This window comes from Malania oleifera, chromosome 6, assembly GCF_029873635.1.
Source record: "Malania oleifera isolate guangnan ecotype guangnan chromosome 6, ASM2987363v1, whole genome shotgun sequence".
Lineage (NCBI taxonomy): Eukaryota > Viridiplantae > Streptophyta > Magnoliopsida > Santalales > Ximeniaceae > Malania > Malania oleifera.
Window position 1 is genome coordinate 103284803 of NC_080422.1, and position 27354 is coordinate 103312156.

The window sequence follows — 27354 nt, forward strand, 5'->3', positions numbered from 1 at the left end:
ATGCTCTAAAAGTTCTCGAGTGGAAGGAGGCTATCTTTGAGTAGATGAAAGCTCTTGGAAAAAATGGCACGTGGGAGTTATTTGATCTACCAAAAGGAAAGACAACTGTAGGGTGCAAATGAGTGTTTACAGTCAAGTATAAATCTGATTGTTCTCTAGAACGGTATAAAGCTTGATTGGTTGCCAAGGGATTTACTCAAACCTACGACATTGATTACTTGGAGACATTCGCCCTAGTTGCAATGCTAAACTCTGTAAGAGTTCTTTTGTCACTAGCAACTAATTGTGACTAGCCTCTGCAACAGTTGGATGTAAGAAGTGCATTTCTTAATGGAGAGTTGGAGGAAGAAGTGTACGTGGATTCACCTCCAGGATTTGGTGAAAAGTTTGGCACAAAGATGTGTAAACTGAAGAAGTCCTTATATGGGTTAAAACAATCACCGAGAGCCTGGTTTGAGAAATTCACTCAGTTTGTTAAAAGTTAGGGGTATACTCAAGGGCAAGGTAATCATATGATGTTTATAAGACATTCACAGGATGGGAAGATAGCAATATTGATTGTGTATGTGGACGACATAATTCTCATTGGAGATGGCGTACTTGAGATGAACCGATTGAAGACTTCCTTCTCATCAACATTTGAGATCAAGGACTTAGGATCTTTGAGGTATTTCCTTGGAATGGAGGTTGCTCTGTCGAAGAAAGGGATTGTTGTCCCCCAACGGAAGTATGTCCTTGACCTCCTTAAGGAGACTGGGATGAGCAGTTGCAGGCCAGCAGACACTCCAATAGATCCCAATCATAAACTTGGTGGGAAAGTTAATTTACTTATCACATACACAACCCGATATTGCTTTTGTTGTGAGTTTGGTGAGCTAGTTTATGCATTCACGCTACGAGAAACATCTTGAAGTAGTTTATCAGATTCTTAGATACTTGAAGAGCACACTAGGCAAGGGTTTACTCTTCTAGAAGACCACACAACAGAATATAGAGGCAAACACTGATGCGGATTGGGCAGACTCAGTTATTGATAGGAGATCCACGTTAGGATACTGTACTTATGTCTGGGGAAATATTGTCACATGGCAAAGCGAGAAACAGAATGTGGTTGCAAGGAGCAGTGCCGAGGCAGAATATAGGGCTATGGCTAACGGAGTTTGTGAGATGCTATGGCTAAGAGAATTCTTGAAGAGCTGTGGATGCCAGTGAACATGCCAATGAAGTTGTATTTTGACAACAAGGCTGCCATAAGTATTGCTCAAAATCCAATACAACATGATCGCACGAAGCATGTAGAGATTGACTGACACTTCATAAAATAGAAGATTGATAGTGGAGTTGTTTGCATGCCTTTTGTTTCAACTACTCAACAAATAGCCGATATCTTCACAAAGGACTTTTCACCTAGTTTTGAGCTTTTTGTAAGCAAGTTGGGCATGATAGATATCTATGCTCCAACTTGAGGGGGGTTGCTGAATTTCTAGGGAATAAATTAGGAAATTCTATTTTTTAAAATCTGAAATTACTATTTCAGTTTCTAGTAGTTTTAGTCTCCTGTTTTCTAGTCTAGAGATCTGCTGATTTGATTTGCTTATTTTGTGGTGATTTGATTTGCTGATTTTGTGGTGATTTGATTTGCTGATTTGGTGGCCTTCCTCTACTATTTATCTTGTAATCGTGTCTCTTGAAATTCAATAAAAATGGTTATTCTTCTCCTAAAAAATCGTTCACTTATTAATGTATTGATCTGCATGGATTGTATATACCAGGGCTGATCTAAGTAAGAATATCATATTTTGTTTCTAAGAGATTCATTAATGTGTGCAAAGAGCATTGCTAATTTTGGAAACAATCTTTGTTTGCACTATCAGGTTTGTGTTAGGAATTATTTTTGCTTCCACTACTAGCTATTGTCTAAACCTCTCAAATATATATTTTTGATCATCGAAACTCTCTCTCTCTCTCTCTCTCTCTCTCTCTCACACACACACACACACACACACACACACACACACACATAATGATATGCATACATGCATATCTGTGTGTTCACCCCCATTTGTTTATTGAATTATTTGTTTATTCTTGTTTTTGTTTTCTTTCCTAGACTGCTGAAAATATATTCCTGCCTACTTGGGTAATGACAGGTGAGGAATAAAATTGTTCGTGAAGTTATAGATTTTGTCAAAGGTCACCAGTTCCTCTTTGATCAAGTTCTTCAGGAAGATGTTCAAGAAGCTGATGAATTGACAATGGAGCAAATCAATCTTGTTGTTGGTATTCTTACCAAGGTAAAGGTCGTCATAGATTTGTTAAAAATGCACACTGTGCCTAATAATTAGTTGGCTTGGCTATTTTCAACTGATTCAAGTACAAGGGGCTCATGGGGAAGGATAGATGAAAAGTTGGCCCAGCCATTTTCAATGAGATAAGAATTGTGCTCATTAGTGATGTGATCCCCAAACATATCAAGGCCCTTAATTTTGTTGGGATAAATTGAACATCTTTTCAATTGCCTTTTAAGGGCATCTTATGGTCCTCAAACATTGTATTGCATGTCTCACTGGGCTAAGCCAGTTATTTCTTTTCCTGCTATCGTTTGTATGGTGGTTTTTGGTCCATTTATTTATAAGGAACTTTGGATATTGTACAGGTTTGGCCATATGAAGAAATCCATGAGTTTGGTTTTGTTCAAGGGCTTTTTGCTATGATGTGTGCCCTTTTCTCTCATGATTTGGAGTCCCTTTCTTTTTCCCAATCAGTACAATCACTTCAGGTAGCTCATGTTTATGTTGAAGCTCGGCTGACAAAGTGGTGGATTCATTTTTAATCAGTGTTATTGCTGCTGTCATTATTATTATATCTTGTGTAATCTTGCCCCTCTTTCATCGTGAGTGAACAGAACCGAAGGAAGTTGGAATTGGAAGCATTTCGGCTTTGCTTTAGCCTGAGTTCTTATCTGTATTTTCTAGTTACAAGGAAACGTATGAGTCTTCAGGTAGATCAGAATTTTCATCTAGAAATCATGTTTTTTTACTTGCATCCCTGCTGCATTTTGATATTGATTGCACTCAAAAGATATACACACATTTTTAATTATTGCCCTTTTTTTAAAATCAGGTTTCAGATGATTCCCATGCTCGTGTCAGACTGCAGCAACCAACTTTGACTCTGCTTGGTCGTTTTCTCAATACCGTGACAGCTGCCCTTGAAAGAGCTGTGGAGGAAAAATCCTTACTGCTAAACAAGGTGATAATGTTTTTCTAGTAACCATGATATTTTCTTTCACATATTTTGTTGTCATATGACTATGCTAGAGCTTATTAGTTTTATTTATGATCCTGCAGATTCAAGACATAAATGAACTATCAAGACAGGAGGTGGATGAAATTATCAATATGTGTGATCAGCGAGATTGTGTGTCTTCATCTGACAATATTCAGAAGAGGTATAAATGATGATATTTTTTGATCTGTTTAACATCAAATAATCTAATAACAATTTTAGTTTTATTGAACCATGTGTCAATCAATTTTGAGTTTGTGTTAAAGAATTTTGAAGTGATGCTGTTGCCTTAATTAGGTGTTGTTTGGTATCATTTCTATTTCTATTCCCTTTTTTATTTTTATTTTTATTGTATTATAGTGAAGAAATAGGTGCCAACAACACATTTGCTTGTGTTAGTTTAGTTTCCCTCGTCGGTTTTCAGCTATTGCAGCAAAAACTGAAAAAGTGAATTTTGTGGTTTTTTTAGTTGTGGCAACCTGTTGCCACATTACTAGAATCCACATTTGTGTATTAAAATGTTCTGAACACAATTTTTTATGAAAGAATTAAATTGTCCATAAAATTTCTAAAAATTTGAAAAATGTCACAAGAGTCATCCATAAAATATTTTCACTATTTTCAACCTTCATGTGCAATTGGATTGTTCTTGGAACACCGAAAGGTTAGTTTAAAAATATAATAAAATAAAAAATTTATTATGATATTTTCTAATTAGTATTCTTTTGAATTTTCATTATTCTAGTCGTATATTTTTTAATTGTTATTAGATCCAAGGACAAATAGTGCAAGTGATTAGGGTTTTAAACTTTTAATTTATTCTGGTTTTGGGGATATTAATCAAACATTAGTTTTTTTTTTTTTGGTTTTATTAGTATTTTTATTTATTTTTTTTTTTATTTTTTTTTGTCATTATAATTTTTTAGGAGGATACCAGAAAAGCTTTTTACTTTCTGCTTCTCTTTCAAGAGTTTTATCTATAATCAAGTGGTCCTCAGTTTGAAGCTATCCCCTATCTAAGCTATCTATCATGATCCAACATTGAGCATATGCTAGGAAGATCTTGGCCATGTAAGGTTGGAGTAGTTTTCAACCTTGTGAAGCGCCATTTATGGAGCAAAACTGTGAGGCTCAATTGCCCAGCACCAGCTTGGGCTGACACTGTTACACTATGCACCTCTTTTTGTTGGTGTGTTATTAGGTGAAAGAGTAGCATAATGGCATGGCAATGATGCTAGGAGAGGTAGGGAGGCATTGTTTTGAATTTAAATTTGAAAATAGTTTGTAAATTTCTGGGTAGGGTGTTAAAGAGAAAGGTTGTGGGGAATAGAGGAGGAAGTGGAGGGCCCAGAACATAGTTTGAAGCCTTTGTTGAATAGAAAGAGTGATCCTAAATCACCTTTTCTTTTCTTTAATGGTTGATGTGTTATATAGAAAGGTGGATGGGGGATGGTGATGTCAAATATTTTGTGAATGTCCGAATGAATTGGCCTTGAGTTCTGTATATTATATATAGACTTTATAAGAAGGCTATACATGGAAGGTAAATAATGTCTAGCATGATTCTAGCCCTATACAAGTAAACTATAATTTGTCAAGCCCTATACATGTAAACTAAATATATGCTGACTGTACAAATAATGAATTGAAATATAAAGATATAAATGTGGGCTGAAGTAAGGAAAGAAATCTTTTGCTTTGTTGTTTCGTTGACAGCCCCCCTCATATTGATGCGGGTTGATCAACAAGCATCAATTTGCTACTTAGGAAGCAATGTTGATGACGAGTGAGAGCCTTGGTGAAGATATCCGCAAATTGTAATTCAGTGGAAATGTGTGGAAGAGTGATAACACGAGCTTCAAATGCTTTACGGATAGAGTGACAATCGACTTCAATATGCTTCGTGCGCTCATGATAGACAAGATTGACTGTGATCTGGATAGCACTCGTATTGTCGACATGTAGAGGTGTAGGATCGGTCTTAGAAAAATCTAGCTCAGCAAGCAAACCTCGAAGCCAAATAATTTTAGAACAAGCAAGAGACATTGCCCGGTATTCAAATTCCGTCAATGACTTAGAAACTCTGTTTGGCTTCTTACTCTTCCAAGAGATCAATGCATCACCTAAGAACACACACCAACCAATGATGGAGCGATGTGTATCCGCACAACCAGCCCGATCAACATTGTTGTAAGCAGCAAGGCGAGTAGAATTGTCTACAAGGAAGAATAAATCATGGGTAGAAGTGCCCTGAACATAGCGTATGATCCCACGGACAACAGCCAAATGAAGATGATGGGGAGTCTGAAGAAACTAGCCGACTTGCTCTACAGCAAAAGAAATGTCTAGTCTAGTAATGGTGAGATAGACAAGACTACCCACCAACTTCCAGTATAAGCTGGGATGAGCAAGTCACCCTCCTCTTTGCGAAGCTTGACATTTAATTCCATGGGAGTATCAGTAGAAGTACCCTTCTGAAGGCCATCTGTGGCCACCAAGTCACTAGCATACTTATGTTGATTGAGTGAAATACTTGAGGGACTATGATTCACCTCAAGACCAAGAAAATATGTGAGAGACCCAAAATCTTTCAAATGAAAGGACTCTGAGAGATGAGTCTTGAGATGAGCAAGTAAAGCAGAATCGGAACCAGTTATCACAATATCATCAACATAAACCAAAAGAACAACAATAGCCATGTCTTATATTCGAAGAAACAATGAAGTGTCATACTTGCTCTGCTTGAATGAAAATTGTAATAAGTGGTGCGGAATTTATCAAACTAGGCCCTCGGAGCTTGTTTGAGACCATAAATAGAACGACGAAGCTTACATACATGTGAAGTTGGAGAGGGAAACAAGCCCGAGGGTGGCTTCATATAAATACACTCTTTAAGATCCCCGTGAAGAAAAGCATTCTTGACTTCCATTTGATGTAGTGGCCACTCACATGAAGTAGCAATACCTAGAATCGTACAAATAGTAGTCATCTTAGCCACATGAGCGAAGGTCTCTTCATAATTGACACCACATTCCTGATTATTCCCAAGTGCAACAATTCGAGCTTTGTAACGATCTAGACTTCCATCAGATCGGACCTTGGTTGAGTAAACCCATTTATAACCTAGAGGAACAATGGTGGGAGGACAAGGCTCAATGTCGCAAGTGTGATTGGCCTTTTGAGCAGCAATTTTGTCCTGCATAGTTTGTTGCCAACAATCATGCTTGGCAGTGTGTGAGTAGGAAGTGGGATTATCTAAATTGGACAATGCAACAGTAAGAGCTGAAACAGAATTACCAGAACTTGAAGAGGGTAACCCATACATGTCCGGGGGTACAAACACTCAAGAAGAGCAACGTACCAAAGGCTCTGGAGGTGCTGCAACTGACTGAATCTGGAGCATGGTAGGATCATATATTGGGTGAGCTACCGGAAGTGACTATGGGCAGGGGCGCTGTGTATACACAATACCTGGTTTAAACCGAGAACTAACTGGATGAGGATCCGAGAACTGCTCCTCAAAGGAGGGGAGAATCACTGTAGGAGAGGAGGGTATAGAGGACACAGGAAAGAAATGTTGATTTTCAAAGAAAACAACATTCCTAGAAATGCATGTACGATGTAATGTAGGATCATAGCAAGCAAATCCCTTTTGACACACATTGTATCCCAAGAATGCACATTGAACAAATTGAGCAGATAATTTATGTCGCTCATGAGGAGGTAAATGAACAAAACATACACAACCAAAGGTTATAGTAACTAGGTTGCTTAGCAAATAAACGGAAATAGGGAGATTCCATGAGTAGGACTTGAGAAGGTAAACGATTAATCAAGTAAGTAGTAGTTTTCAGAGCCTCAACCTAGAACAATGATGGAATAGAGGTTCCCAGCAAGAGAGTACGGACCACATCTAGGAGATGACGATTTTTTCGTTGGCTACTCCATTCTCTTGGGGAGTAGCAGAACATGAACGTTGGTGAGTAATGCCTTTAGAAGCCAAAAATGCCTGAAACTCAGTAGACAGATATTCACCACCAAAATCTGTGCGTAATATCTTAATAGAAGCAGAAAATTGATTGTCAACCTATGTTAAAAACTCAATGGAAGTACGAAAAACCTTTGATTTAGAGCGAAGAAAGTAGACCCAAGTAAATTTGCTGTGATGATCAATGAAAGTCACATAGTATTTAAATTTTTCATGTGAACTAATCGGGGAATCCCCAAACATCACAGTGGATAAGCTCAAAACACTGAGAAGCTCTACTAGCATGCAAAGGGAAGGGAAGAGTTTTGCTTTTACCTAGTTTGTAGGAGGCACACTCAAGAGATAAAGAAGAATGTTCTTTAATATCAAGTAAACCGGAATTCAATAAATGAGATAAGATTTGAGTATTGGGATGGCCTAAACTACGTTGCCACACCGTAGTAAGATCTGAAAAATTATTACAAGAAAAATACTTAATAGAAGAAACTAGAGAACGTGTTGGAACAGGAAAAAATAGTGGAAACAAGTGCCCCACTTTAGGTCCCTTCGTGATCAGCTCCCTCGTTACCTGGTCCTGCACAACACAACCATTACTAGAAAAATTAACAGCACAATTGTTATCAACTAATTGGCCAACATAAATAAGATTCGTGGAAAGCTAAGGAGCAAGAAACACATTAGTGAGCTTAGAAGAGGCATCTCCGACAACAACTATTGGCAAAAAACTGCCATTGGTAGTCTGAATAGCAGATTGACCAGTGTAGGGCCGAACATGACACAAGGTAGTGGGATTATTCGCCGTGTGATTAGAGGCACCTGAGTCCACATACCAGAGATTAGTATAATTGTTACCTTAGAGCCCCATTGATGAAAATGCCGAAATTAGCATCTCTTGCACCATTTTGGGTGTGCAGTTATTCGGTGGAGGAGGTGCAGGAGTAGAGAAGTTACCTGAAGAAGAGCCAGGGCTGCAAAAGTCACTGTGGGGGGTACACTAACAGAAGGCTTGAATGCCTGGGCCTGACGATTATGTGGCCGGATATGACATTCTTTGATAATGTGACCCTTTTTCTTGCAATAAGAGCAGAATTTCTTGGAACAATTAGTAGCGAAATGTCCAAATTCTTTGCAGCAAAAACACTGCAAAGTGCTAGAATGCGCAAGCGGTCCTCATCGGTGAGGAGCATAAGCCACAGGGACAGACCCATAACTACCATGAGATTGTGCCAGAGTAACTTGAGTACTAAGTTGTTGTTCTTCACGAAGTAACTCACCAAAACAAACATCTAGAGAAGAAACAGGAGAGTGATTTAGCAGAGACAAGTGAACATATTCATACTTGGGGCGGAGTTTCTTAAGAAACTGATCACGACGACTAGTCTCGTGAAGACGTTGAATAATGGGAAGAGAAGCTACAGGAACATCCGCAGTAACCATATCAGAATATCATTCCAAAGAGTAAGAAACCTCAAATAATAGTCTTGGATGGAACGATTGTCATGTTGAAACATGATAATCGCATGCTCTAACTGAAAACGACGAGCACCATTATCTTGATGATATATTGTTTTTAAATAAGTCCACATGGATTGAGCAGTGCAATAAGGTCGCAACTTGGGGAGAATATGTGGCTTAATCGAGCCAAGAAGCCAAGACATAGTCCGAGCATCAAGCACAGCCCATGAAGGACAAGCTGCGGACTCCTTGGATTTATTAGGATTGGGTGCACAATCCATGCCATCAGTATGACCCCAAAGATCTTTTCACTTTAGGAAAAGTTCAAACTGAAAAGTCCATGTAGAATAATTGTTGCCTGTAAACTTGGCATACACAGGTGTGGAGTCCTTGCTAAATAATGGAGAAAATTGTGATGCCCAAAAAAATAGACTGCCGAAAGAAACATACTACCAGAAAATCGAGAAGTCCAAAATAAACAACGCAGGTACAAAGAAAAACCAAGAACAACCTCCCTGCACTAAAAAAATAAATCTTGCACCGAAAAACTGCACTAAAAATTAAATATTGAACCAAAAACCTGCTGTGCCTAGAAGATAAGTGCCAGAAACAGCAACAGAAAGCTGTTGCCTGCTTGCTGAGAGTCACAAACAGCAACTGAAACTAGAGAAATAAGAGGCAAACCAGAAACCTGCTGTGCCTGCTTGCCGAAAGTCACAAACAGCAACAGAAAAACTGTTGCCTGCTTTCTGAGAATCACAAAGACATAAACTGGAGGAATAAATGGCAACCCAGAAACCTGCTGTGTTGACAGTCACAGCAGCCACAGGAGTACCAAAAGAACAGAGAAAAATTCCAGAAGAGAAAACAAAACCACAACAGCCACAAAACCGAGAAGACAAGATCGAAAGGAAAAAAACCCTAGCAGTCGGCTGGCTCTGATACCATGTCAAATATTTTGTGAATGGCCAAATGAATTGGCCTTGAGTTCTGTATATTATATATAGACTTTACAAGAATGCTATACATGGAAAGTAAATAAGGTCTAGCATGATTTTAGCCCTATACAAGTAAACTATAATCTGTCAAACCTATGTATGTAAACTAAATATATGCTAACTGTACAAAACAATGAATTGAAATATAAGGAAATAAATGTGGGCTTGCAAGGAAAGAAATCTTTTGCTTTGCTGTTTGCTGTTCTGTTGACAGGTGAACAGTTTGGCGTGCAGAGAATTTATTTATTGCTCAAAATTTGCAAGTGAAACCCATTTTTCCTTTTTGACCCTTTGAGGATATGCGTACTTTTTCTCATTTGTTGACAATTTATCAATTTTTTTTTTTTATAATATAATGGCAGTTTACTCTAATTTACTCTAACTACTTTGCTTCATCTGTCAAATTTCAATTATGAATGCATGTTCATACCTTCAATTCATTTCATCTTCATGTTTCTTTTGTTTTGATTTTTTTTTTCTTGAGAGTGGCAGCATCATTTCTTTTTCCCCAAATGATGGCATGCACATCACTGTTTCTGTGATTTCTTCACCCAGAAGTGGCTCCAGGACACAAATTGGTTCTTTAACAAATTTGACCTCATTGACATTTTTGTGCTGGTATTTTATGCTCCTAAGTTTTCTGTGTCTTCTCTCACTGCACAGGAGGTATATTGCAATGGTGGAAATGTGCCAGGTTGCTGGCAATAGGGATCAGCTGATTACCTTATTGCTTCCACTCGCAGAGCATGTCCTGAATGTTATATTTATCCACTTCCAGGATGGGTATGGCTTCTTTTACGTTATTATCTATTGCTGCTATTCCCTTTTCTAATGTAACATTTTGATGGCAGCTCTATTATATCTGAGACAAGTGAAACTGAGAAACTGATCACCTATGGCACGAAGACCGACCTTGAACAGGAAATATCGTCGTTCTGTGGCAATATGATTTCAACTCTAGAGCGACTTGAATTGCTGAGTGAGGTGTGCTGCTTCTGCTTCTACTTGTTTGTTGCTGCTTTATGAAATATGAACCTTGTAATGCTTTGTTATACAAATGTATGGAATGTGTTTTTATATGCACTTTCCTATCAATATCACAGTAGTCCCATTTGCAGAGGTTTGCACGGTATTATTTTCAATGAATGGAAGTACATTAATAAACTAAATTGGCCTATATTCATATCTGCATTCATGCTTCATTACATGTTTATATTACGTAATAATTAAAAGTGGTCATTGGAAATCGTATAATGTTTCATCAAACTTCCAGCCATACTGACAATATTTGTCCAATTTGCCATTGACATGATAGATGCTTTTTTCATTTCATAAATTCCTGACCTTTTCAAGAATCAAATGGGCTTGTTTTCATTTTCCTGAGGAGTCTATATCTAACACAAGCAGCCTATGCTGAATTAAAAGTTTACTTCCATGTACAAATGTCAGCTTACTTTACATATGCTACTCCCTCCTTGGTCATGATCACCGAGTAGGCTGAAGATTGGGTCTTCGGAGACCTGGCTTTATGTTGTTTATTTGGAGACGCAGCCTACTTAATCCCCACGTTCCTTGGGCACTTTATGTGAAGTAACCAAGCTGCATGTATATCATGGTGTGGATGTGTTGGGAACGTGTGTCACACTCAATAGTTATATAAGCATACAGAATACTACATGGGTATCAATCAAAGAGATTGGCAGATTTGTTGCCTGTTGAGTTTGTCCCCTTGGAAACTTTTTAAATTTGATTTTGTTGCAGGTATATGCCCCTACAAGTAAAATGTTGCTACTGGTCCAATTTTGGCACACTTTTTTGTTGTGAACTGTAGAACGAAAAATTGGATAATTTTATAATTGAAAGTGTCCTAAGATTTGGTACTTAAATGTACAGGGGGAAGAGTTTTGGTGTAATGTACACAGCCTCACCTACACCTGTGGAAGGCATGTGTGTCAACTTACTACATGTTTGGGATAAAGGAATAGAATGGAATCGAATTGCATTTATAACTTGATTTTTTCATGCTTTCTATTCGAATTTTTATTCCATTCACTTCCTACTCCCATTCTATATGCAAACCAAACATGATGTTAGTCCTAGTGTGGATTAAGTATCAATTTTCCTTGATGCTATTGTTCTTTATTTTGAGCTGTGTTTTTTGTGCTTGGAAGTTTTATGCGACTTAAATTCGTCTCACCTGCCATGTTTTCGAATGTTGATCTTAATGCAGGACAAAATGAGGTGCAATCTGAAGGTTTTTGGCAGATTAGTGAGTTCGCTGAAGGAAATGATGATTCAGAAATGTGCTATTTGAGAGTTGATGGTCTATTTATGGAGCGGTGGAATGCTTTCATCACAGCATCCTAGTGATTTTTGTGTTCGTTTCTCCCTCGTGGTTTTAAAGCTCTACTGCTGTCAATACTGAATGTATAATGTGTTGTATCTAATCCAATCATTTGGTTCAGTGCAAATGATAGAAGAGGGAAAATTAATAAACTCATTTCCATTTGTTCTCTTTATATTAAATGCTATTAAAAGTTAAAAAAAAAATTCTAATACTGATTAGGAAAAATTAAATATTAATAATACGTAAAATTAAATTTGTGATCATGATCAATGATTTGATATATAACTTTTCTTAATAATCAAATAATATGATTCATTCTATTAATATTTTTTTAAAGTTCTAAATGGGACCTTATGAGGTTGATGCTTTCATAATATATTTTGGCTATATATTTTTTCTAAAGCTAGCAAAGTATCACAATTTGGAGTTTCATTGTACTCCTGTTTTTAGTAATGGTGATTTCATGAAGGGTTATTTTGGATTTCTAGATTTGGAGATCCCAATTACAAATCCATTGTTTGAATGCACAATATTTTGGCTATTTGATTTCTTGCCTTCCGTGTAGGGTGATGTTTTTTGTTCAACTTTTAGGAGGGATGATGCTGTTGTGTACGGAAGCTGTGCTATTCTACCTCGGAAGTAGGTAACCCAAATTAGAGGAAGGAAAGAAAAATATAAAGGAATTTTCATTTTTCATGTTTTGGTTATCAAAGAAAATAAGTAGGAAAATGAGAAAGCAAAAAAGAAATATAGTAAATTTATAAGTAAAATTTGATTTTACACATCATTAATATTTTATTTTTAAAAATTTTTTTAGTTAAATGAACTTTTATTTTTTTTGGATTACGCATTGGGTACACCCGTCCATTTTACGGTCCACGTGACTAATCTTGCGTCCCTTGAAGTTGACCCCACAACTCCAAAGGGAGGGAAAATTCATGAGTCCAGGAGCGGAAACGAGTTCGGGAGGGTTTGAACACCTGATCTCGTGAGAGACACTTCCGCAGTCTGCATTACCACCTGAACCACACTCTAGGGGTAAATGAATTTTTATTTTTAATAGTATTTAATAAAGAAAATGAGAGAAAATGAGTCTATTTTTATTTTTATTTTTTTTCATGTAAAATTCTTAATCTAAATGGACATGTAGAATAAAAAATTATCAATAATATTATTATTATTATTATAAAAAGAATGCCTTCCTTTGTAGATGCCAAATCCTTAAAAGTGTCTTTAAAATAATTTTTTCCCTTTTTGAAAAATATCATAGTAATCCACCAGTAATTTTGAGAAAGAACATGAAATAGTATGTTTGAAGAAGCCATGTTTTGGTACCATCTCATATTTTTTAAGGGGAATTATATGCAAGTCTCGTCAAAGTTTGAGACACTGATTTATGTATAATTGCATGCAATGTTAGATGAAATCCCCTCATTCTAAATTTTGGATCCTTGCTGACTTGGATTTATATAATGGTAATAAATTTATATGAATAATGCGATCCTATCAGTTTATAAGGTAAAAAAAGAAAAGAGCAGAAAAAGGAGGGGTCAGAAGATCCCTGCCATATACTAAGAACTAACAAGAAGGTGAAGAAAGGGTATAGGGACGGAGCTCATAAGTAATTTTTTAGGGATGAAATTATTATGAATTGAAGATGCCCAACCTTCAGTTCCAGCTCAGACTCCAGCTCAGTTCCCTAACTCACACCAGAAACCTGAAGGAAGGGATCCACGTGAATGGCTTCAACAAATCTATTATTCCTTTTTTTGTTATTCTTTTTTTTTTTTTGCTTAGTCAGTTATTTTGTTTGCTCGAGATTCTCTCATTTTGTTATTCCTTCTCCCTATTTATCTTGCTCATGGTGTACAGTTCCTTTGGTAAGAAAAGAGGATGAATTCCAAAAGTCCTTTTATCACCTCATCACCTTCTTCTATTTTCAGTACTGATCTTTCTTCTTCCAGTGCTTTCTTTTGTTTCAAGTTGTTGCGTGGTATTAGAGCCAAGCTGATCTTAATGGCTCGAACTGACTCCACCAATTCCGATCAAGACACCAATCAAAACCAAAACCAGAACACCAATTCAACAGTCTCAAACCATCACTCAAACCATCTTGATCCATCACAGCCCAGTAGCCCATACTTCATCAGCACTAATGACAACTCTAGAGTCTTACTCGTCATGCAAGTGTTGGATTCCAGCAATTATCATCCTTGGGCAAGATTAATGAAGTGTGCCTTGCATATTAAGAACAAGCTGGGTTTCATCGATGGCAGCATTTGTGAGCCAACTAATCCTGACAGTCCCTTGATGGATCATTGGCTTCGATGCAATGACATTGTTATTACTTGGCTGCAAAACTTATGTCGGTTGACGTCAAATGCAGCACCCTGTATGCAAAAACGACACATCAGTCATGGGTTGAGCTTGAGCATCGTTTAGCACAGCAAAATGCCCCAAGGATTTATGAAATCAGTCTGTGCCGTAGAGGATACCCATGAAGTTTATACATTTCTCTGTAGTATGTCTAGGAATATGGCATTGATTGCACACTGGTTTGTTGGGGTTGGCCTTAAAACACCTCTCTAGAGAGTGACCATGAATTTTGCAATGAGAACAGTAGTATTTGTCACGTCTCTGAGAGCTGTTTTGAGGTGCGAGCTGTCTGGTGCTATCCTTGGCCAGGAAAGCAAGGGGTTCAGTGGGAGAAGGGTCGGAAGATATCTCTCTACACTTCATTCAAATTGAGTAAACTTCATTCAAATTGAGAAAAGATTTGATAAGCAATATCTGTGCCTTCAAACCTTTGTAGGAGTCATTAAGTCCCATTAGGAATTTCATTACCCAGTCCCTTTGTTGATTTTCGATCACTGCTTTCAAGCCACCACAACTATAGTTAGGGATGGATTCATAGTTCATCAGTTTATCGAGAAGTGTTTTTAGCTTGGAGAAGTAACAACTCACCGAATCTTGTTGTTGCATCAAGGTAGCTATCCCTTGTTTGATTTCACCTATTGGCTCGTATGCTCATCAAGTTTCAGCATCTCCTCTACCTATTCTAGAACAAGGAACTTATGAAGGTCAAAACACTATAACCCAAGAACAATACCAGTAGCTGATGGCCATGCTCCAACAGACCAGTCAAGCCTTAGTTCATTCTGTTCAAATTGCTATTTCTACTCCTCATGATGAACACATTCCTCAATTCTCTAGTATACCTCTATTTCTCTCAGCTTACACCACCAAGCCCAAAGATATTTCGACTATTCCCTGGATAATTGACACAGGTGCAATAGATCATATGGTCTATGCAACCTGCTTCTTCACTTCCATAATAGTTGAAGTTTCCTACTCTGTAACCTTGCCTAATGGAGAAGTTGTTTCTGTGACCCATATTGGCACAGTGAGACCAACAAAAGATCTTATTCTTCACAATGTCCTATGTGTTCCATCTTTTTCCTTTAATCTCAACTCTGCTCGAAAATTGGCTCACACCTTGAAGTGTTGTCTCATTTTCTTATCTGAAAATTGTTTTGTTCAAGACCTTTTGACTTGGTGCACGACTGGAATGGGTGAGGTGAAGAATGGGTTATACCATTTGCTGCAGAATGAAGTCTCACCAGCATCTTTGACTCAAGCCCTGTCCAAAGTCACCAACATACCACCAAAAGCAGCTGCCATTACCAACAGCCAGAGCCTGGACCTTTGGCACTATATCCTAGGACGCCCTTCATTAGTAAAATTAGATTTTCTTAAACTTGAACTTGTATGCAAAACTTCACTAAATGCTAAGCCTTGCTTTGTTTGTCCCTTAGCCAAGCTTCACAAGCTTTCTTTTCCCTGTAGTCAACACAAATCTGAACATCGTTTTGAACTCATTCATTGTGATCTCTGGGGGCCATGTAATGAAGTTTCTTATGATGGTTTCCGATACTTTCTTACTATAGTTGATGACTTCAGCGGGTGCACCTGGGTATATCTCTTGAAATTTAAATCTGATGCAAGTTCCACCTTAAAATGATTTTGTGCCCTGATGGAGACTCAATTTGCAACCAAAATCAAAACCATTTGAAGTGACAATGGAGGGGATTTTGATCTGAAACAATTTTATCATGAGAAAGGCATCATTCACCAAAGAACTTGTGTCGAGACCCCTGAACAAAATGCCACAGTTGAAAGAAAACACCAGCACATCTTAAATGTTGCAAGAGCCTTGAGATTCCAAAGTGGACTTGCTGTCAGATATTGGAGTGACTGTGTGCTAACAACAGTCTACCTCATTAACTGAACCCCATCTATGATCTTGAAGTCCAAAAGTCCTTTTGAACTCCTTTTTAACGCCAAGCATGCATATGCCCACCTTAGAGTCTTCGGTTGCTTAGCCTTTGCCTCAACTCTTTCAAATAACAGACACAAGTTTGATGCTCGAGCCAGTAAGTGTATTTTCTTAGGATACCCCTTTGGGGTAAAAGGATGCAAACTGTTGGACCTCCAAACTAAAAGACAAGGAATGTCGTTTTTCATGAAGACATTTTCCCCTTCCAATCTGGAGAAGCCGCCTCCGTCCCTATTACTTAGCTTCCCTTTCCTCAGCCTACTATTGTGGACTTATCCTATGAAGACTCTCCTACACCAGCTGAGGCCACTGTAGAACCTAACAACCCACAAAATACACCAAGTCAGCCTTCAACATCACCTCAACCTCCTGGTGAGACCTCAGACCACACTATAGGTAGCCCTCATCTCCCAAGGAGATCTACTAGAACCAAGAGGCCACCATCCCACCTTGAGCACTTCATTTGTCAGCAAGCTAGCTCCGCTAGCTCTCTTATCCATTCACAGGAGTCCAACAAGGAACGAGGTCCTGCAACTCCAAGTAGCCCTTCTCCTTTCTATGCCACTTTATCTTATCATAACATTTCACCTAAACACAAGACTTTTGTCACCTCAATCACTGAAAGCATTGAACCTCATTCATATCATGATGCTGTTGAGAATCCGAATTGGGAGAAAGCTATGTAGAATGAGATTGCAACTTTTGAAGAGAATAAAACTTGGGTTATCACTTATCTTCCTCCTAGTAAGCAGGCCATCAGATGCAAATGAGTTTACAAGATAAAATACAATGCTAATGGGGCCATTGGACGATACAAGGCCAGATTGGTCTACAAGGGATACACACAGGAAGAAGGCATAGACTATCATGAAACTTTCTCCTCGGTAGCCAAGATAGTATCTGTCAGAGCCTTACTAGCATTGGCAGCAATCAAAGGCTTGCATTTACATCAATTCGACGTCAACAATGCCTTCCTTCATGGTGATCTTGATGAAGAAGTGTACATGAAGTTGCCACTTGGTTATCCCACATCAGATGAAACAAAGGTCTGTAGGCTGCTTAAAAGTTTGTATGGCCTTAAACAAGCCTCAAGGCAATGGTATGCCAAACAGTCCTCCTTCATCATCCAGCATGGTTACCCTGAATCTAAGGGAGATTATAGCTTGTTTACTTGAATGTATAATGGTTCCTTCACTGCCATCTTAGTCTATGTTGATGACATAATTATGGCCATCAATGACATGAGATCTATTGAAGAACTTAAGGGAGCTTTGAATGAAAAGTTTAAAATCAAAGATCTTGGGCAACTCAAATACTTTCTTGGCATCGAAGTTGCACGATCGGCAAAGGGAATTCATCTTTGTCAACAAAAATATGCATTGGACATTCTATCAGATATGAGAACCATTGGGTCTACACCTGTTAAAATCCCCTTGGATCAAAATCTCAAGTTGTTAAGAGATGAGGGAGAACCTATTGGAGATCCCACCATATATAGAAGACTCATTGGCTGCTTAATGTACCTGACCATCACTCGACCAGACCTCTCTTATTTTGTCCAACTTCTTAGCCAATTCATGGGAACTCCACGAGTCCCTCATCTAAATGCAGCACACAAGGTTCTTAGATATATCAAGATGGCATCAGGTCAAGGACTCTTCTATCCATCAGATTCTAGTTTACAGCAGAAGGCTTATAGTGACAGTGATTGGGGTTCATGTCCTGATAGCCGGAAGTCCATAACCGGCTACTGTGTTTTCCTTGGTTCTTCTTTAGTCTCTTGGAGGTCCAAAAAGCAAAACACCGTCTCTAGGTCTTCTGTAGAGGCAGAGTACAGAGCCATGGAAATGGTATGCTGTGAATTGCCTTGGATCCGCTACCTTTTGAATGATCTCCAAGTGCCTCATCCTCAACCTGCCACTCTCTTATGTGATAACCAGGTTGCCTTACACATTGCTGCAAACCCAGTATTCCATGAACGTACAAAGCACATTGAGCTAGATTGTCATCTTATTCACGAAAAAATTCAAGATGGTAGCCTGATTACTCACCATGTCAGCAGCAACTCGCAAATGGCAGATATGTTCACCAAACCTATAGCCTCTTCCCTATTTTATTCTCACCTGTCCCAGATGGGAGTAGAAGACATCTACTCTCCATCTTGCGGGGGGCTATTACGAATTGAAGATGCCCAGCCTTCAGTTTCAGCTCAGACTCCAGCTTAGCTCCCTAGCTCACACCAGAAACCTGAAGGAAGGGACCCCACGTGAATGGCTCCAACAAATATGTTATTCCTTTTTTTGTTATTCTTTTTTTTTTGCTTGGTCAGTTATTTTGTTTGCTCGAGATTCTCTTATTCTGTTATTCCTTCTCCCTATTTATCTTGCTCATGGTGTACAGTTCCTTTGGTAAGAAAAGAGGATGAATTCCAAAAGTCCTTTTATCACCTCATCACCTTCCTCTATATTCAATACTGATCTTTCTTCTTCCAGTGCTCTCTTTTGTTTCAATTTGTTTCAGAAATTGCATGCGATTTGATTTTTCAATTAAGATGACATGTTTAATGAATAATTATACATTTTGTGGCATCTTTCACCGTCAGATCTCATTTGGATTCGCTATTCTTCTTTCGACATTAGTAGATTTCTATAGTGTGTGCCAAACAATGGGGTTTTGAAGTTGTAGGATTGCTTGTTTGTGTCTGTGGCTCAAAATTAGATAACTATAGGGGACATTTGTGTTTCTCATAGGGTTATTAGAAATTGCTTGTTTCCCGACCAAAAGAAAAGAAAAAAAAAAAGAAGAGAAGAAAGTAGTACTCTCTTTTATTTAAGTTGATTGGACGCATGTTATAAACTTATACTAGACCAAGCTGTTGTACTTCCTTTAAACTATTTTTTGTTTTCTTCTTCCATAGTCAGTACACAATTTGCTTGCACAATTTTCAATTTAATTTTCACTTGAAAATCCTTTTGATGGCCTGGTTTGTGAAAATTTTATGTTTTGGTCTTTGTTTTTGTTGTTGTTTTTTTTTTTCCACTTGTGTGTGTGTGTGTGTGTTTGAGAGAGAGAGAGAGAGAGAGAGAGAGAGAGAGAGAGAAGCTATACTAATGGGCAAAGTTTTGAAACATACTTAAAGTCGCAGATGCACATACATAAGGGTCCGTTTGGATGTGAAAAAAATAATGAGCAAACTCATCTTCCCTTATATTTTAAAAAAATTTATTTTAATATGATTAAAAATTAAGAAAAATTAAACATTAGTAATATGTAAAATCGAAATTTGGTGCATGGATTCGGTATGTTATTTATTTATTTATTTATTTTTTACTTTTCTCGATAACCAAACATGAAAATGTGGATTCCTTATATTTTCCTTTCCTTTCCTCAATATTTTCTAAGTTTCAAACAAAGCTTAAAGGTCCAACAATGTTTCTACATTATAATTCTGTTTGTTCAATACTATTTACTCGTGTTAAAAAAGAAGCATTAGACGAAAAGTTGATAGGAAATTGTATTGATACTATTTAATTATATTTTATGATTCTATTGCTATATTGTATGATGTCATGGTATTGCATGTTACTGTAAAGTTTATAATGAGTATTAGTGCTGGAATAGGTGTTTATTAGTGAAGGCTATCAAATTAATTATTTCATTCTTGATTTTTAAGTGTGAAATTCATGTCAACTTTGGCTACTGCCTTACCATCTTCTTTTCTCTGTGTTTTTTTTTTCTTTTTTTTTTCTTTTTTTTTTTTTTTTAATGTTTTTCTTCTTTGTTGTGTTTTTTATATTATTGTCACCCTTTTATAGTATCAAATTAATTTTTAAGTAACATGAGAGTGTTAGGTATTTCATATCCCACCGTCAATTTAGAAGCCCACCAAAGTTGAAGCCGTAAATTCAGAAGCCCACTAGATTTGACTGAGTGGCTGCTGCAACCATTGTTGATCTGAAAATTAGGTAGCTGTATTTTGTTGACGGAGAATGAAATTGGCTACTCTCACTGTCCTATAAATATGAGATTGCATTTGTTTGAAATGCAATCAGTTAAATAAAAAAGGATCAACCAGTAAGGAGAGAAAAATCTGAGAGAAATTAATTGTTAGAGATGGAGCCAGAAGACAGCCAAGAGACAACGCGTTGCAAGCTTGGAAATGAGTCAGAAAAGCGGTGGAATTATCTCTCCATTAATCTCTTTATTATAAACTTCCATTTGTATTAATTTTATTGAATTATGATTTAAATTCCAAGCCTATAAAAGGAGGGCTGTGGAAGATGTATAGAACAGCACAGAGAGAGTGCAAAAGTGTGAGAAGCTCAGAGAGAGCTGAGAGGAAGAAGAGAGAGAGAGAGAGAGAGAGAGAGAGAGAGAGAGAGAGAGAGAGAGAGAGAGAGAGAGAGAGAGAGAGAATTGTAATAATTTCTAGCGAGATAGTGAATACTTGGTGTGTGCTCCGTGGACGTAGGTTGTTATTGACCGAACCACGTTAAAATTTTGGTGTCACTTTGATCTGGATGCTCACAGGTTCCTAACATTAATTTCATTTGTTTCTTTCTTTTTGTGAGAGAAACTACTTCTTGTAATTATTGTTCTCAAATTGATTAGTGGATTGTTACTTTACAACCGTGGATGCATGCAATATTGGCCGAACCACGTTAAAAATTTGGTGTCTTTTGTGTGTGTTTATTTTAGCTGGAGTTTTAAATCCCCTTACAGAGAGAACATTAGATGATACCATGCAAACCTATGCATACATGTAATCTGAAATGTTACACAAAGAACTGTTAATTGGGAGATTTCTAGGATGGACTTGCATAATCCTCAATTTATTACTAAGTTGCAGTGAAAGCAGGTTATGTTTTTAGAAATACAACTACTGAATTAGATGATCATTTTAATGTTACCATAAATAAATAAATAAATTTAGTCATTGCTAGGAAGGTGATCTCCAATTTTTAAAAGAAACAAATTAATAAAGGATTCTCATTTTGGACAACTAAAAAAATGTCGAGCTCAAGTGTGAGTAAAATACCAAAATACAATTTAAAAAAAAAAAATCATATTTTGAGACGAGCAGATTATGTTCCACCCTTTTCATGGTCAATAAACAACAACTATGATTTTGTTCCAAAAATAAATATATACCAGCTTTTAGCATTAGGATATTTTTAAATAATCAAAATGATCTTTTCTACATTTTTTGAACCATGTAGCACAATAACATTGTGGCATGCTGGGATGGGGTAGACAATGATAAATTAACCTAGGTGATAGTAGCCGCGAATTACAATTTCATCATGGATCACTAACTACTAGTTAGCATTACTACTGTTTGTCCTTTTGGTACCATAGGTGTTAAATGCATAATGGTTGGATGTAAAGCAACTCAATCCTATAGGTCATTATTATAACTTTTTGCTTCCTAAGAGGCTTAGGATTGTCTTGCAGGACAAAGAAGATTAAAGTTTATTGTGCATTTAATATTCTACTTACAATGACTATTTGAATTTTAGTAGTATGCACGACTATTTTCATCCATTTTATATGCATCAGTTCGCCTGGGAACACTTAATTTTTAGTCTTCTTTTTGTTATCTTGATACCATTTTTCATAGTCTCATACATTCTTGTAGAGATTTTCTGCATGCATTGAATTAGCTAAATTTACAGTTGGAATGAAGTCCTTTTGCATTTGGTCGAATGACTAAAGTGCATTAAGAAGAACTCAACAACAATAAACTAAAAACAATCAGTACCAACTAAGTTACTGAATTACTTGATGGTGGGTGGTAGCATTGGTGGTGGAGAAGTGCAGCTAGATCTGGGGTTGAAAGCGGTGTATAAAGGGGTTCTCAAAATGTGATGCTTGCAAGTTTTGAGAGGGAAAGATGCATAGACATTGTCGATTGACCGATCGTGTTTCGCTATCTGTTGAGTTTAGTTGAAGGAGAGCACACTGGTGGCTATAACTCTTGGTTAATTGAGCTACATTGATAAATTTTCATGCATTGCTTGTAACTTACTCACCTATTAGATATTAAGGACATCGATCAAGCTTCTCATGTCCGAAATATTTATATGTAGAACTAAATTTTATTAATTGGTGGGTCCCGGTGCCACATCAGCATGCCAAAGAGATTATATTTTCTTACGTTGGAAAGTGAAATGCTTTAACTATGCTTTTTTTTTTTTTTAAAGAAAATGAAGGTCGTCTTTTCCAAGTAAACATGCCCTTAATTTTTGGTTATGTTGGTTTTGTGACTTTTTTTTTGCTATTAAAATTTTCAATAATTGTGTATACAATATTATCTAAGATGGTAATTAGAAATTAAATCACATGTATTCAAATCCATATCCTATACTTAAATTATTCCAAACAATAGATTTGGATTTGCTTTGAACCTTCATTTCCATCTTACAGTTAGCCAAATCATGGATTTGAAATTTTATGAAATTCCAATACAAAATTATGTGTTTATAATTCCAATTCAATTTCAAATCCATGCATTCAAACAGGACAATGAGCTCCAAGCATGACTAACATCTGACTGATGTTGGAAGTCTGAATGGGGAGGCACACCAGAAGACACAAGTGAAGGAAGTTGGATCCCATTTCCCAAGCTGTTGTTTTCTTTTGCAAAAGCATAAAAGAAGGGCTTTTACAAAGTACTTCACTCGGCAAAACTTGGAAGTTTCTCACTAATTTGTTTTCTTAAGAAAAAAAAAATCATAAGGAGTTTCTAAATATCTATATATATGAAATGCATAAAATCCTATGCCCCAAACCCTTTAGGACGCTATCAAATTACACCTACATGATGTTGACTATATCTCATGATTCTCATTAGCCTCCTTTCCTTTCTTTTACAATTGCATTTCCCATTTTGGGGCATGTCTATGAAGACTGAAAGAAGCCCTAGGTTTGATTCTTCATGGGAATGTTTTTGAATTATGTGATGCTTGCTGTGGCAAATTCATCACCTCACTTTGAGTTCTACAAGGAGGTAAAGGTCCAAAGAACCCTAGTCACCTCTGGTTTTAGTCGCAAAAAAAATAACGATACATTGTATTTCTTTAGACAGCAGACCAACCCTTTTGAGGCTCTTGGGATAGCATTTCTCATCTTCTCATTTTTGGAGAACTTGCATCAATCTCAAATCCCATCCTCACTCCCTTGTTTCAACACATGCAGTGACTGCATCTACGCTATCAATTGATCTAAATTAATAAATAGTGCACTGCATAAAACTAGTTAGGGTTAGTGTTGGAGACAACTAGTGGGATGCACCATTCCAACTGTAGTTCCATGGGCATTAACACAACTAGATTTGACGGGTCGCTTGATAATGTTTGAAGTGAGTTGAATATTGTCCAAAACTATTCCAGTACACGCAACAGCTCGACTGCATTGTAGATTAACAGCAATGATCGTACTCGAGGTCCCTGTGAAACCCCTAAAGGTCACATCACTTATTTTAACCCCAGTTTTCTGCAACAAATAATTGATCAATTAGTTTTGGTAATTTTTTCATTTATAGAAAGCTAAGCGTGAATCAAAATGTGAAGTGTAACGAGTGTTTATATTAATTTTGATTTACCAGTTCCTTGCAAGAGCTTTTATCACAATAATTTTGATCTATGATTATGGGGTTTGCCACAGAATTGACCTTGATGTTTTCGTACAAGATCCCTCGAACAAAGCCCTTCCCAACCTAGATTTCAATGCGGAAATATATTCAAACGATAACATACATATTCAGTACTCTCTAGCTATGTATTGTATGCAAAGTAAGTTAACAATAGGGAGGAACTGGGAATTAATGTTCTAACTTAAAAAAGGAAAAAAAGAAGAAGAAGAAACGTACCTGCCATGTCTTTAATCGAGCTCCATTGGTAGTGTTGGTGAAGTTGACATTGCTCACATGAATGTTTTCTACTTGTACAACATTTCCAGCCTTGCCCAAGCTTCCAATGCTTTGTAATTTCCCATCAAATAAACAAGAAGACCGATACTTGCCTTATTAATTAATATTAATATAGACTTTCCTAACTAATTATTGAATTTTTTTTCATATTTTTTCTTTCATCTCCTTTATATTTTTCAAATTCCAAATGGAACCTAAAAGAAAAAGAAAGTAATTGCATACCTTATTCCGTGTCCAGGTCCACAATCGATGTGGGTGATATTGACGTTAGAGGTGTAATCTCCAATGGAAATGCAATCGTCACCTGTTGATTCTCAAGTTGGATCAACCAGCGAAAACCACATTTTAATCCACAATATAGAATGACTAATTTAAGAAGTCCACATTTAGAAGTGCTTCATTGATTGTTAAATGAAGAAGAAAAGGGCTAGTTAATTAGGGTTTTGATTTGAAGAAGAAGAAAAGCAATGGTTAATAAGGGTGTGTTTGATTTGATAACTTGGCTTGGGTAGGCCAAGTCCTTTCTTCTTTTTCCTTTTTATTAATCGAATTAAATGCCTTCTTTTTACACATACCAGTTCTTATTTCAGAGTTGGAAATGGTTAGGTTGTGAACATCCTGAAGGTGAATGCCATCAGTGTTGGGGCTCATGCCAGGAGCCTTCACCTTCAAATTATTTACGTACGCACTGTTGCAGCCCATCATTAATACGTGCGTCTGAGGAGCGTCCACAAAGTGCAAATCCGCAATGCTGAGATCATTGCATGAAAGAAACTTCACAGCCTGAAAAATTGTATGTTCCGCAAAGGAATCAAATCATATCAAATGTTAGTGATGTATAAAATCAAAATTTTATTCACTAATTTGCTCTATATTTTATTTTCTTCGAATTTTCTTTAATGACTGAACGTGAGAAAGTTGATTACTTTATTTTTTTCGTTTCTATTAATGTCCGTCCAGCCCCACATCATCTCAATGAGCAATTTCAAAATCAGTTTAAGATCCTCTTAACTCTCTATCCTTAACGCTAGGTTTTGAGGATGAGTTCTCTAACATGGTATCAGAGTTGGGCATTGGGCTGCTTAACTCCTCCGTGGGCTGGACTTCTCCTCGCCTCATTTCCTCCATGAATTCGAGGGGGAGTATTAATGTCCGTCCAGTCCCACATAGTCTCTGTGAGCAGTTTCAAAATCAGTATAAGATCCTCTCTAACTCTCTTTTCTTAACACCTAGGTTTTAAGGATGAATTTTCTAATCGTTTCTGAAAAAAGCATAAATTTCAGTATGTGGGTAATGACAAAAACATTAATACTCACAGTTGGTGCCAAGGTAGTGCATCCCTTCTGAAAAGCAATAAAAGACAAATTGAAAATTATTACTTAATCATTTAAAAAATTATATTAATTGTTACTTAACTATTTATTTAGATAGTGTCCGTGTGAAATTGCATTGACGTACCAAGGAGGGATGATCTCTGCAGCTCTGTAGCCACCAGGCAAGGCCCCGGCCGTTGATTGTGCCAGGCCCACTGAAGGTGAGCCCGTTCACACCTGTAAATGCTATCCACTGGCTTTGATCAAGCCCGGCCCATGCTCTTGGCGAATTAGGTGCAATTATTTCCCCATTTACCTATAGAAAAATTTTAAAATAAAGAACAAAAATAAAATTCAATAAGTAAGAGAAGCCAATGAATGAATAAAAAAACTAAAATGGTAATTATGTATAAAAAAAATTAACATTTTGTTCATTTATTTTTTATATATTTTAATTTCTTTCTCAATTTTTTGAATGACAAATATGAAAAAGTAGATTAACAGACATCACATTAGCTAAAGGTTAATTTATAGATTTCGAGCACAAATCGTGAGAGGGGATGAGATGCTTACCTCCATTATATAGCCAAGTTAAGTCTCACAGTACCACAGAAGGAGGTTTTAGGCTTATAAGGATGGTTTGGACTCCAACCATGTGAGACGACTTTCATAGGACAAATCCGTAAGGTCAGTGGGTCAAAGCGGACAATACCTCACTGAAGTTGGGTCCATAATTGTCACACTAAGCTTAAGACTTTCGTCCATAACTCAAGTTCGTCAAGCAACTACGTCAAAGCTAGGTAAATTTTTGAAAAGTAAAACTGCCATTATTATTATTATTATTAAAGCATAAATACCTGAAAGGTGATGGTAGGAAGCTTGCAGGGGCCATTAAGGACTGTCGGCTTCACTAAAAATTTCTTTCCTTGGGGAACCACCACAGTAGGGTTGTCTCCTCTTGCACCACATGCATTAATCCAAGCCTTTTGAAATGCCTATATTAATAAATAATTAAACAAAATTATAATGTAATTAATAAAAAATGCTCAATACCAACGTAGAACGAGTCGAAATACCCTAAATCTCATTGTATAATTCAAGTCTAATGAGTCTCCCAAAAAAAAAAAGCTGTATATATATTATTGAAAAAAAAATTACTTGGGTATCGTCCGTGATGCCATCACCAGCAGCTCCATTATTTAAGACGTTAAAGTCAGCAGCCTTTGAGGAAGAAATACAATTAGAAGAGAGCAACCCCAGAATGAGTATAAGGGAGAAGGCATCCTGCAAAACACACGCACTGCTTGGTTGACGAGAAAATGAAGGAAGCTTCAAAGAAAATTTGTTAAAATTTTCAATATTGAAGTCAATGGAAGGAATTTGTTAATGCTCATGAATCCAAAAGTAGCTTGATTAATTCTCACCATGGCGTGTGAAGAGGCTGAGATTTCCATGGCACACTGAGTTCCTACACCAAGAAATTAATGAAATCAATTCTGAATTCAGTTTCCATGATTAATTGGAATATGATCAAAGATGTGATCTCTTTTTCCATATCTTCTGCAATTTTTTTCCTATATCATTGGAGAACTTAATAATTTTCCTAGCTCATGCAAAGGTTGTGAAGAAATTATTAATACACAGGCATTGTATAAGAGTCATGAAGTTCTATTCTAGGTATATAACTCTTGGTAAGTAT

The 27354-nt window shown here is 37.0% G+C and overlaps 2 protein-coding genes across 3 annotated transcripts in view; one reads left to right on the top strand and one right to left on the bottom strand.

Annotated features, from left to right (window-relative positions):
* LOC131158343 (nuclear pore complex protein NUP205) overlaps positions 1 to 12248 on the top strand; it is a 129234-nt gene extending 116986 nt beyond the window's left edge. For both annotated transcript variants that reach the window (XM_058113145.1, XM_058113144.1), the window contains exons 38-45: positions 2151 to 2294; positions 2657 to 2779; positions 2906 to 3001; positions 3124 to 3252; positions 3351 to 3451; positions 10393 to 10512; positions 10581 to 10713; positions 11960 to 12248. In XM_058113145.1, coding sequence (XP_057969128.1) covers positions 2151 to 2294; positions 2657 to 2779; positions 2906 to 3001; positions 3124 to 3252; positions 3351 to 3451; positions 10393 to 10512; positions 10581 to 10713; positions 11960 to 12043 — 930 coding nt within the window. In that variant the 3' untranslated portion in view covers positions 12044 to 12248. The remainder of the gene's footprint in view (positions 1 to 2150; positions 2295 to 2656; positions 2780 to 2905; positions 3002 to 3123; positions 3253 to 3350; positions 3452 to 10392; positions 10513 to 10580; positions 10714 to 11959) is intronic.
* An 11322-nt stretch (positions 12249 to 23570) lies between these two features.
* LOC131158735 (polygalacturonase ADPG1-like) lies at positions 23571 to 27109 on the bottom strand. The gene is made up of 11 exons (XM_058113593.1): positions 27080 to 27109; positions 26814 to 26984; positions 26513 to 26650; positions 25801 to 25971; positions 25659 to 25685; positions 24918 to 25125; positions 24565 to 24646; positions 24283 to 24391; positions 24016 to 24129; positions 23706 to 23906; positions 23571 to 23618 (listed from the first exon to the last, which is right to left on the bottom strand). Exons 1-11 carry the CDS (start codon positions 27107 to 27109, stop codon positions 23571 to 23573), a joined length of 1299 nt encoding a protein of 432 aa, XP_057969576.1.
* Positions 27110 to 27354: the final 245 nt, after the last annotated feature.

Excerpts from the sequence above, each read along its gene's own strand:
- LOC131158735 (XM_058113593.1), bottom strand. The coding sequence starts at position 27,109 with ATGGAAATCTCAGCCTCTTCACACGCCATG. Across the intron at positions 24,130-24,282 it reads CTCGATTAAAGACATGGCAG|GTTGGGAAGGGCTTTGTTCG; the intron begins GTACGTTTCTTC and ends ATTGAAATCTAG. Across the intron at positions 23,619-23,705 it reads ATGGAACTACAGTTGGAATG|ATGCAGTCACTGCATGTGTT; the intron begins GTGCATCCCACT and ends TTGATAGCGTAG.